This window comes from Erinaceus europaeus, chromosome 11 (assembly GCF_950295315.1).
Source record: "Erinaceus europaeus chromosome 11, mEriEur2.1, whole genome shotgun sequence".
Lineage (NCBI taxonomy): Eukaryota > Metazoa > Chordata > Mammalia > Eulipotyphla > Erinaceidae > Erinaceus > Erinaceus europaeus.
Window position 1 is genome coordinate 13,028,598 of NC_080172.1, and position 13,166 is coordinate 13,041,763.

A 13,166-nucleotide genomic window follows, 5' to 3' on the forward strand; every position below is an offset into this window, starting at 1 on the left:
AACTAGAAAAAGGATTAGGTTTGTCAAGTCTGAAAATTGTGTTTTTTGCTATTATATTCATATTATGCTGGATCCAGTATGAGGTAATATGGAAAAACAATGAAAAACAAACCAAAACCAAACCATGCCCCTTAATATTATAATTTACAGACACAATATAAAAGAATTAAGAAAAAGTATGTATTGTTTGGTAAGTCAGAGAGTAGGGGGCTCAGATCTTGATCACTTCCTATTATTAACTGGCCTATTTTATTTTATTTATTTATTCCCTTTTGTTTTATTGCTGTCATTATTATTGTTGTTGCCACTGATGTCATCCTTGTTGGATAGGACAGAGAGAAATGGAGAGGGCAGGGGAAGACAGAGAGGGGGAGAGAAAGATATAGACACCTGCAGACCTGCTTCACCACCTGTAGCTGCTCCCCTGAAGGTGGGGAGTCAGGGGTTCGAACTGGGATCCTTAAGCCAGTCCTTGCACTTTACATCACCTGCACTTAACCTGCTGTGCTACGGCCCGACTCCCCTAGCATGACCTAGGCCTTACATATTTTAACTCTAAAATCATACACACTAGGCTTAAGCTTCCTCCCTCCCTTCCTCTCTCTCTTCTTTCCTTCCTTCTAATATAGGCAGAAAGATCAAAAGAGCCAATAGCCCTGAAGCTTCATTCAATGAAGTGGGGGTTGGGCTCAAACCCGGGTCTTACACATGGCAAAACAGCACACTATGCACTTCACTAGCCCGATTCATGTCATGCTTCTGATTCCTTAGCAAGCTCATTACTATCAGAATGAACTTTATCTATACAGCCCCTTCTGCAATACTGTCACCTGCCTGATATCCTTAGTATTACGATTATTTTATTTTATTTTTTTAATGAAAAAGACCACAACACCGTTCCTCTATTTATGGTGTTATATTTGTCTTTGTCTCTTGGGCAGTTAGGCAGTGTCAGAGATCAGAAACTCACTTATGCAAACTATGTATTCCACTACCAACTACCAACACCCTTCTCCTGGTCTCTAGACAGGACATGTTTTAGATTTTTTTAAATTCCCACCAATTTTATTTCCGGAGCTTGATACCTGCATAATCAATCCATCACTCCTGGCAGAGTTAGTTTCTCTCTCTCTCTCTTTCTGTTTTTTGATAGACACGGAACTTGAAAAGGGAAAGGGAGATAAAGAAGAAGAGAAAAAGAGACACCAGCAGCACTGCTTCAACACTTGTGAAGCTTTCCCCCTGTAGGTGGGGACCAAGGACTTGAACTAGGGTCCTGTGCACGGTCACACCTTTCAGATCCTCTTTTTAAATCATAAACTCTGATATACAGGCCACATATGACCTAACTTCCCGTTTTGAAAGTAATATTTTATTTAAGTACAGATGGATTCATTTGCTTACACATTGTTCATGGCTATGGCTTAATTTTTTTTCACCGCCCAGCCTTCATGATTGCACAATTCTACCTCTCCTCAGTGGACTTTTCCCTCAGCCCCTTTGATGATGATTCTTCTTCTTCTTTTTTTTTTTTTTTTTTCTAGATAGAGTGGTGAGACTTTGAAAAAGAGAGACAAAGAAGGCAAGACAACATAGCATCACTCCACATGGCAACTTTTCCAAGTTTCCTGAAAAGTGCTATTAGACAAATTTATAATTCATGAATTTTAAATATAAGCACAAGAAATTCATCTTGTTTAGGTTAGAAGCTGAAAAATCAATAATTTCCACTAACTTAGGGCTCTAGAAATAGTTTTTTTAAAAAAAAAAAAACCACAATTATTTCCCCGTAAGTTATTATTATTATTTTAAATATTTATTTATTTATTCCCTTTTGTTGACCTTGTTGTTTTATTGTTGTAGTTACTATTATTGCCGTCATTTTTGGATAGGACAGAGAGAAATGGAGAGAGGAGGGGAAGACAGGAAGGGGGAAAGGAAGACAGACATCTACAGACCTGCTTCACCACTTGTGAAGTGACTCCCCTGCAGGTGGGGAGCTGGGGGCTTGAACCGGGATCCTTACACCAGTCCTTGTGTTTTGTGCCACGTGCACTTAACCCGCTGTGCTACTGTCTGACTCACCCCCCACTAAATTATTTTATATGCAACTCAAATTTCTGAATTTTAGCTGTACTTTGCCTTGACGAACGATCATGTAATGGTGAAATTCAACATAACTAATCACTCTTATACAACAGTCTTATTTCTTAATGATATATAACTTATCATATCAGTTCTGGAATATTTCATTTCACACATCTAGTCAGTATTTCTTATTCTGGTAAAAGCACCTCTGTTCTTTGTGTTGCCAAATCAATACCTACAATGACAGAAGAATCTTTTACTACTTTTAAGAAGAGATAACAGTAAGCATTTGTGTGAGGCTCTCAGCTAAGGAGTCTGCAGTGGAGGACGCTTCAGGAAGGGCAAGGCAACTAACATTTTCTTTTCCCCCACATGTGAACACAGTTTAAAGAAAGCCCAGGTTAGTGTTGTCTCCATGCATTTTAAAATAGGCTTTTGCATATTTGCTGGTGTTGATTATTAGAAGTGACCTATATTTTTAAGACCCTTTTCCCAAATTAGTCTTATGATCATTCTCAGAGGAAGTCAGAGGGATGCCTGATATTTAGGAGTAAGATGGTATTAAATTGGTCAATAATTATCTAAAGTAATAACTGAAATATATATTAAAACATGATAGCTTTCCATTTTTCTAACTCCATTTAAGACCACTGAATTTAAGAACCTACCCTATCTGAAGATAGAGAAAATGAGCAGATCCTGAAGTCTATGGGGTAGAAGTCAAGCCATTCATTTTTATGATTAAAGTGAAATAAATAAGATAATCTAAATTTAAGTGCATTTTCTCAAGTTGCTTATGATTTCCAATATGAGATGATAGAAAATGGGTGCAATTATATATATTTTAACGTGTTTTTTAATTATCTTTATTTATTGGATATAGTCAGAAATCAAGAGGGAAGATAGAAGAGAGACAGAGGGAAGGGAAAGATAGAGGGGAAGCGAGACAGACACACACCTGCAATACTGCTTCACTACTCATAAAGCTTTCCTCCTCCAAGTGGGGACTGGGGGCTTGAACCTGAGTCTGTGTGCATTATAACATATGCACTCAACCAGGTGCACCACCACTTGGCCCCTGAATGCAATGATATTTAAATCAGAAAAATATGTTCATTATTAATTTACATGAATGGTCTTAAAATTCTTGTATCTCTCTGCTAGTCCCATTTCTCTTTCTCCTTCCCCCCTCCTTCCATTATTTCCTTCCTTCCATTATTTCCTTCCTTCCTTCCTTCGTTCCTTCGTTCGTTCGTTCCTTCCTTCCTTCCTTCATTTCCTTCCTTCCTATTTTATCTGATATGACAGAAAAGTTGGGAAGGGAAGGAAAATAGGGAGAGAGACAGAGAGACACCTACAGATCTGCTTCACTACTCGCACTGGCACTATCTCCCTGGCAGGTAGACTAGTTCCTTATTTCTTTATAAAGCATAATGAAAGTTCATGAATTCAACCTTGAAAATTTTCTTTCTCTCTTTGCAAGTAAAAGGAAGATACAGTGAATTTCACGAGCCTAAAAAGCACTCGTACTATTAAGAAGATATAGGTCCCAATTCATATAGTCTTTGGTTGCACCCAAAAGAGGTTGTAGTCCAAACAGACAATTGTGCATGATGTTCAATATATCAATTTTAATTTCAATATCAGATAATAACCCGAAATTTAAAATACTATAATTTTATAGAGACAGAATTACTGCTTTCTCATTCAACCTACATCAAAAATAATGTGTGAGGAAACAAGGAAGGAATTCATTATAATTCCTAATATAACTTATCCTTCAGTTTAATTTTCAGCCCCAAATATTTCAAGTCACATGTACTTTAGACATATGATTTAAAGGAATATGAAAAGTTTTAAAGAAAAGCTAAAGCCTAGAACCTTTCTTTCTTTCTTTCTTTCTTTCTTTCTTTCTTTCTTTCTTTCTTTTTCTTTCTTTCTTTCTTGCCTCCAGGATTATTGCTGGGGCTCAGTGCCTGCACCATGAATCTCCTGGAGGCTATTTTTTCCCCTTTTGTTGCCCTTGTTGTTTTATCATTGTTGTGGCTATTATTATTGTGTTATTAATGTCATTGTTGTTGGATAGGACAGACAGAAATCAAGAGAGGAGGGGAAGACAGAGAGGGGGAGAGAAAGGTAGACACCTGCAGACCTGCTTCACTGCTTGTGAAGCTACTCCTCTGCAGGTGGAGAGCTGGGGGCTTGAACCGGGATCCTTAAGCCACTCTTTGTGCTTTGCACCATGTGGGCTCAGCCCGCTGTGCTACCACCTGGTTCCCCCCCCCCACCCCCAGAAGGTTTCTTTACCTATTAGTGACATCCTGACTAGGACAGTGTAAACAGCAAGATCTATTTATTATACTTTCTATATGTTCTTCTTCTAGCGTTTGCCCGACTTTTTTGGGGATGCATTGGATCGACCTTCCCGTGGTGCATCTCGTGAGTACCCATTCATTGGGGAAACTGAGAATCCTTCCTAGCCGACTTTCTATATGTAACAGCATGCAAATGCAAATCAGTTCTACTTTCTCTAGCTTAAGCTACAAAAGGCTAATAGGGATATTGGTTGTCTTTATTTGGGAATAGTTATAGTCTGGCGGGATGTCTCAAAGTCTGTTCTCTAAGTTTCTCTATATAAATGGCAATAGCCAACCCCACTCGTCTTCCACGGCCAAGGAATACCTATTTTTTCAGGTTTTAGTATCGATCAGGGGATTTGGTAGTTCCTCAATTTGTTATTTGATATTTAATATTCAGAATGCAAACAAACCATCCAGTGATCTATACAACACTACCCAGGTGTAAAGAAAAAACAGAATCAAATCAACAGATATTCCTGATACCCATGTTTTACTGCTGAGAATATTTGCAGGTAGAAAATCTTTAGAGAGGATCATTTTATCATTCAGATACTACCATTGGAACAAAAAAAATAAAATAGCATCTAATCCCTGTTTACAAAATTCCAGATTTAAAGAAAATTAAATGGATTGACTAAAAGTTCTCGTCTGTGTGCTTTAATTTACTGCTACCTTGTGTGAAAGTTTTGCTGTTGTTTAATGTTAGATATTTTTGATTTACTTCAAAGTCTCTTTTACTTGAATGGAATGAATGTCATTTCTTATATATGGTCTTTAGCCTTTATATAAAATGCTTAAAGAGATATCCACAAAAGACCTGGTTCCTGTGAATAGAAGAATATGTCTGTTTGATGATGCTTGCACTATAGCAATGTTATGCTCACTAAGTTAATTATTGGGATGTTCATGTCACACAAGTACCTTTCTCATTTAAAATTCATGCTAAAGTAGAAGGGAGTGATCATGAATGTGCACACCATGACAGATAAGGTGAAAAAATATGTCTGTATGAGACTACTAGCACATTGGTCATATTAAATTCATTAAAACATCTTAATAATTGTAAGTCAGAAATGTGCTTGCACTCTTAGCAAACCTGGGAGTGTAGAAAACAGTTCCTTTGATAATGAGACAGAAAAAGTTCACCCCACTCACCTGCCTGTTACGCTCATCCATAATCCTCGTAATCTGAATCTTTTTTCTCCCCATAGTCCCCGTTTTTCTTCTCTCTCTCGTCCCTGAAATTATGTATTTTTTCCTTCCTTTTCTTTCTCTTTCCTGTTTCTTCCAAACAAATCTCCTTCTTCAGCACTTGCACTGCTCAGTTCCCAAATTCCTGCATTCGTTCCTGCTGAACCAAAAAGGAGAATTAAATACCACTTTAATAGAAGCCAGCATCATAAAAACTATCATATTGTAATTTCAACAAGAAAAGAAAACTATAAGGAGGTAAGTCATTAAATGAATGAAAATAAGTATTTATTGAAGGTACAGGGTATATCACATGTGGAAGCATATCAAGTTGTAATGGCTTGTTTTTATAATTAAAATAATCTCAAAAGCAATTTAACAAGTCATTTAAATGATGAAAACTATACTTGGAAGCACAGCACTTAAAATGTATTTTTTGCAGAGTTTCTTAATATTTTTAATGAAATTAGGTGGCTATTTTCACCCTTCTGTTATGAAAAATTACCTAAATCAGAGAGTTAATGAACCTTTATGTACCTGTATATGCTAAGTAGGGCAGCTAATTCATTTCTGAAGGGAAAACAATCTCATGTTTTGACAGCAGAGGTGATAAGGCCCCTCGTTATGCAAATAGGAATGGACTATTATGAAAGTGCTATTTGATATATGTAAATGTCAACTAATTTAATCTTAAATCCTTTAATCTTATTTTTAATAAGTCACTAAGAGAACACTGTAAAAATAATGTAGGACATTTAATTTTACGTAACAAGCTGCTATCTGTAGATTTTTTTTCCCTTTTTCTTTACAAAGTTCTTAAGCTATATGTTGAATGTAAAAATAAAAATCGACAATCACAAGAAAGGCATAGTGCAAAATTAAGAGTACAATTCCATTTATAACTATGTATCTTTAATAAACCATCAGTCATCCAAATTTAAATATTTTAAGAAGACACCATAAGTCTCTGGGCAGTAAGACACAGTGTTACAGAAACATGCTGTTATGTACTGGCGATCTCTACCTCATGAATTAAAATTAAAGAAATAATCATGAGTAACAGAAGATCAACCCAAAGACAGCAGGATGCTCAGAGTATAATGTTTCAGGTTGTTTTAAATCATATCTGAAAATATTTGAATGTAAAGAAAGTGAGTTGCTATGAAATGTGGAATTAAACAAGAAAGAATTCCAAAATGACTTCTTCATGTATTAACAACAACTTCAACTAATCTAGCCTTTCTGACCTCTAAGCATGCTACTACTATATAAAGTGCTCAGAATTTCCCTGTTTATTTTACTTGGTGTCTGACAACAGATCTGATAAATTCCCACTTGTATTATGTAAGGCTAAGCCAATGTCCAGACTATTTAATAGATTATTTGGCTCCGATTCAAAGTTATTGGAACAGGAAAGCTGTTATATACTTAGTCTGATCATCAGCTGTCTATTGATTTATTTAAATTCTAATTTCTTTACCACCCTGAGTAAATTTTTTTATTTACATTTTCTTTGATTCTCTAACTGCAGGAGTTATTATGATATAATTAGTTCTAGTGGATCAAGATCTATCTGCTTAAATGCTAAGGCCATCCAGTTTCTTTTGCTCAATGTCTATTAAACTACTCCCAGTTCTGCTTCTGACAATATATATGAGAGGAACATAAAGACAATACAGTGCTCATCAAATACTATTACTCAAGTGGTATTTTTAAATGTTGGAAGTTGTTCAAAGGTTTCAAAGAGTAATATAAATAACACACATTTGACCATCACACATGCAATGTTAAGCTATAATAAGATATACCAAAATCACATTAAAATATGAAAAATCCACAAAGCACAATTGCATCATATAGTCACTGTTGCCAAACACTGTCCATCTATCTATTTTTAGAAACAGTAATAAATATCACTCAACTGAGCAACTTTCCTGTGTTTCCTATATAGCCTTACCTTAGGAGCAAGCAGCACATTAGAATGGTATTTCCCAAGCATGAGACAAACAGGCTTCCTCTGTCACAGAAAAGCCAACCCATGAATCCACAGCAAATGCATACAAGACAATTTCCTTTCCCTTCATTTAGCTAAGGCCTGTGGCACTATCGGCTTACAGGACTATGCCTGCCTAAGAGCTTATTCACTTTAAGGTGGAAGGTCAGGGTGAACAGATTAGAGTGTGGTGACAAGCAGAGGAAGATGACAACTTCTAGAGATTCCAATTTCAACATACAAATAACTAAACAAACAGAGAAACATCTTTGGAGAAAAGTCTCCTTAAGAAGACAGAGATCTTGATGAAACAAACTTAAAAGGATTTCTCTATATCACTACCCCGTTTCACAACTTTGAAACGAGATACTTTTTTTATTCTATTATATGTATGATTTTATTTTTAAAGTTCTCGAAGCCTGGTAGGAAATTTTGCTAGAAATAAATTTATATGAAAACAATATAAATACGCACACATCTATTCATATATACATGCCACTGGATATATTTTTTAACTAGGCAAGGTCAAATAGAGACAAACTATCATAAACAAATGATTTTCTATAACATGAATATTTCTACAAGTATTATTTCCTGAATATTTCTAAAATGCAAAGCTTGATATCACTGTGTACCTATGCAGAATACTAAGTAATGATGAGACCAAGGAACTGTTTAAATGAAGTAAAATGTATTATGAACCATGTGGCTTACGATACTTGCTTATATGTTACCACATTTCAAGGTTCTCAGTAAAAATTCAGAGTTAGGAAGATCAGTAATATAATTCAATAGCTCTTTGATTAGTTTCACTATTCTAGCTTTTTTGGTAAAAAAATGAATATATAAATGAATATAAGTGAGTTTCAATAATACATAAGAGGCCTATAGAAATTTTAAAATATTATATTATTTTTATAATCTGTGAAAATTATTTCTTGAACATATGAAGAAGAAAGTAGCTAAGCTACATGCAGTAGGATTTCAAGTTGTGCTCAGAACTTTCATTATGTACAATCAACCATAAGCTTAAAATAATTCCAGCAGCCTTGCCGCTACTTCTTTCCACATGAAAGCAACATTCTTGGAAAATGACAGCCTTACATATAAACAATCAGTAATTAAAAAAAGAAAAAGAATCATTCCACCATAGCTGCACTCCACAGAGGTACAGTGTGTCGTCCCCCCCCCCCCCCCCGCTTTTTGCCAACCTAAATATAAGAACAAAATAAAATCAGGCTGCTTACTAAAAAGGGGAACTTCATTCTAAGCAGGCTTCTGTTCACTTTTAGTTTGGAATAAGCAGAAAGATGAAGGCAGAGTGGTTTTGAGACTCAAGAAGAGCAAAATTGCTTGTGGACAGATGCTAAACATCAGTCTTCCACCCTGCTCTCATCTACAAACAAGTTCCCTTGAGTGACACACACGGCCCCTTCCGCTCCTCTTCCTCTCCTCCCCCTCCTTCCCTCCCTCTTTCATGTTCTCTCCCTTCCTCCCTCCCTCTCTCCTACAAATCCCTCCCAGTAACACAGAAGAATCTTGACAGAATGGCAGGAAACACGCACAGGCTGGTCAGGGAAGGATATGATGTCAGCAACCACGAACAATAAAAGGTGTAAAGGTGCTTCCTTCCCTAAACTGTTCCAGAAGAGCAAAATGGGAACCAAAACTCTCCACTTCCTTCTCTGAGCAGAACTGTCTGAGTGTGCTGTGCTACCCACCCCACACAGAGAGGCCTTGAGAAGTTCAGATAAGGGACAATGAGAGAAATCCAGACTCAGGGAAGAAAGAAAGTTTAAATTTCTATTTTCAGCTCTAAGTTAGTATTTGGTATTTGATTTAAAAAAATAAAAATCACAAAGCAAACAGTTTCATTTTGATGGAACAGGAGATACATCCCACATGCCGCCATTTACTATGCCTTTCAAAAAAAGAGCTGACGCAGTTCATTTATCCATAGATTCTTCATATATGCGTTACGGGGCAAGTAAGAATTCTAAACAGGCAAAAAAGCCTAATGGATAAAATGCATTCTCAGCTAAAACATAGACATGAAAAAGGCTTCGAATTAATGTTTGTTGGTAAAAATACATTGATTACCTCTCCTCTCCCACAGTTAAATTAAGATATACGGACAGTGGGAGGAATAGATTCCTATGTCGTTGAAGCTATCAGTTAATGTCCTTTTAAAATCTCAGGCTAAGACACAAAGTAACTAACATAAACTTTCCGTCTATAATGAAACTACTTACTTGAGTCTTCTTGCTACTAGGTTCTTTCTAATATGGAAATGACAGTCTACGATAAGGTTCTGTAGGAAGAAAATCACTTATCAAGTGGATCTGAGTCATCTACAGATTTCAATCATCTTCTCACAACTCTTTGATTTAGAAATTAAACATAACCTTCAGTTATATGTTTTGATCTGACAGTGAGACTGCCATGCCACATTAAAAGATGTGGGAAGAAATTAATTCCCTTCTGCTCGACTTATCTTCGCAAAGCGTGTATTATGCTACAATAAGCACAACGCAGTTGCTTAAATAAAAAACAGCCCATGAATAATGATAAAGTATCAAAAACAGCCCATGAATAATGATAAAGTATCAATAAGCACAATGCAGTTGCTTAAATAAAAAACAGCCATGAATAATGATAAAGTATCAAAAAGTATCAAAAACAGCCCATGAATAATGATAAAGTGAATAATGATAAAGTATCAAAAAGTATCATAAAGTATCAAATAATGATAAAGTATCAAATAAAAAACAGCCCATGAATAATGATAAAGTATCAAAAAGTATCTCTCTTCACTTGCAAAGAGAGAGAGAATTCTAGTTTTCTTTTCCGCATACTAGCAAAATGACTTTTTCATTAATTCAACATTTTCGTTAACATTAGCATCTTCATGTAATGCTCTACGAAAGCTCCGAGCTGAAAACCAAGTGTACTATACAACACAACAAGAATGCCATCAGTAAATGCAAGCTCCTTAGCCAGGGACGAAAATGATCATAAGCCCAGTTGCTGTAAGCCTGGGATTACTAATTCAAACAATTAAACGATTCACTACTATTTTAAGTGGAAAACTGGTCATGAGGGTGCATATCTTGACTCATATAATGTTCTACTTCATGATTTACTTGAAGATATATAAGACATGTAATTATATTTTGGTTAGAAAGAACTAGCAGAACTTTCGCTTTTCTTTCTTTAAAGATATTCTGAACTTCAAAGGGTAAAATGTAGTAGCAATTATTTTTCTTACTGGTGCTGAGCAACATGATGGCTCATGAATTTGAGAGAAACTTCCTTTGTCTTGGAAGTCATTCCCTCTCCCTCCATGCTCACTGTTTTTTATACACAATGCTACATTATTCTAAGCTGAGTTCACCTTAAAGACATATTAGCCAAATTCATGTTAGGGGTAATAAAAAAATTCTTTCCCACCAGATTAAAAAAAAAAACTTGTCAAAGATGAAGTGATTATTCTGAGCTATTCCAATTTAGTGCTAATGTGAATTGTGACTTATCTTGTAAGTCTCAATAACATAATTTCACACAGACATATAATAAATTATGTTGGTTCTCTTTTAATGCCTCATATACCAAAGTTCTCTACCACAGGGCCTTTGCCCATGCAATTCCCTTTGACTCAACATTACTCATTCCCATTTGTGGCTCTTAACCTTCTATTACTGAATCAGCTCTGGTTTCATCTCCTTGGAAGCCTGCCATACTCCCCCGATCAAATCAAATTCTCCGTTAGGACTCTATATAGCATCATCTCTTCCATAGAAGGCAGTAGTACAGTTGAGATAATGTATCTGTCTGTCTTCCTGAACACTTGTAGATCAAGACTATCTTGTTTCACTTTTACATTCCCTCTATATAGCAAATAGTAGGAACCTATAACTGTTATCAGATTAACTGAATTAATTTATTAATGTTTCAATTTTTCAGGAGAGTTGTTTTGTACTGCCTTTAGTGGCTGCTACTAGGAATATTTTCATATGAATTTCATACAGAAGACAGATAACCTGACTTAATTCTTCATCATATTTACATAGGATCTCATGTGAAAAAGAATACTTGATGCTGAGAAGTGAAGTCTGAATGGGTTGAGGTTCAGGAAGCTTAGGTTCTGAACTGCAGCTTGGTACTTAGAAGTTAGACTGATGATTCATCCTCTGTGAACCTCCATCTCCCGACTCTATAAAAAGCTGTTAGTGTATTCTATTCTGTGATGCTTAGGATCACGATTTGAGGAACTATATATGAAGTACCAGGTTCACAATAGTACCAGGGCCATGACCGACTGACTCCTTGTAAGGTTGCTTTAGCTTTGAGTCATAAATAAAAGTCCTATCTATCACACAGTCAAGCTATTCAGTGAATTCAAGATTTTTCACATACTGTGAAGACCTCACTTTGCAGGGATAAGCAACATCTAACACTTCATTTACTCCTTAACAATAATCATTATGTGAAGGAAAAAAAGATTACAGTGTTATAAAAATTAGGAAATTTCTCCTAAGTTATCTGTCATGGAAGAGCTTCGGGCAGCAAAAGTAGAAATAACTAGGGAAATATATCAATTTTCCCAGTGACCATGGTAGCTATAAACTCTACATTAATGCTTTTAGTCCTACTTTAATATCCTTCCCCAAGGACAAAAGGAGATGGAATGTATGTCAGAAATATAATAAGGCTAAAAAGAAGCTCATTTTGAAAACCCCTGCAATTAACTTAATAAGTGGGCCTAACTTGCCCTTATCATTGACATAAATCACTTTATTTACACTGTTCTAGAATTTAGGAGACACATACCTTTAAACAACTGTATTGCATTGTAAACTGATTAATAAATAGGAGAGAAGCATAGTTTCTCTGTCATGGTTATTCTTGGTATAGTTTGTCCTGTAGTTTAAACACACTGCAGTTTAAACATCTTTGCCAAGCCAAAATAAACTTCAAGTGGTTTAAATATGCCAAGACCCTCATTCTATTCAACCACATCGTGATTTTTAGTCTTTCTGCATAAGTTAAGTGATTAATTCAGGGTTCTATCATGTCTCTGTGTCCCCCCCTTTTTTTTTTTTTTTTACAACAGTGCAGCTACCACGATTTCTTCTTCCTTACTTTTCTCTCGCTTTTAGTTTACTAGGAAACTGAGTTACAAGACTGTTGTCACTGGAGGTCAGTATCATATCTTCTCATAATGGGTGTCTCCACACCAGTCTCCGTGCCCTTTCAACGCTACCACTCCCCGCCACCTCCCCCACCATGATGTCTTTCAAAGACCACTTGGTCAGGTGGCAGGGCTCACCACAAAGGTTAATCCTCCACCATCCTCAACACAAAACAAGAGACTACTCAGCAAAAGAGAGACTGTTATGTTCCCCAGCTGTAACTTCTCAAAAAGCACAAGCAGCTGGATGTGTTGTTGCTGTTTTGAACAAAGCATATTAAGCACTATACAACACCAATATCATTGAAACAAAATTGTCAGTCTTAAGAAAGCCAGCAAAGCT

At 36.0% G+C, this 13,166-nt stretch overlaps 1 protein-coding gene across 13 annotated transcripts in view; it reads right to left on the reverse strand.

The window, feature by feature from the left end:
- The window catches only part of MEF2C (myocyte enhancer factor 2C), a 206,225-nt gene that overhangs the window by 112,093 nt on the left and 80,966 nt on the right, over window positions 1-13,166 (reverse strand). For 9 of the 13 annotated variants that reach the window (XM_060201151.1, XM_060201156.1, XM_060201153.1 and 6 more), the window contains one exon: window positions 5,604-5,799. In XM_060201151.1, coding sequence (XP_060057134.1) covers window positions 5,604-5,657 — 54 coding nt within the window. In that variant the 5' untranslated portion in view covers window positions 5,658-5,799. Of the gene's footprint in view, window positions 1-5,603; window positions 5,800-8,879; window positions 8,900-13,166 lie in introns of those variants that run through there. The other 4 variants (XM_060201148.1, XM_016186351.2, XM_060201150.1 and 1 more) reach the window with 3 other exon arrangements.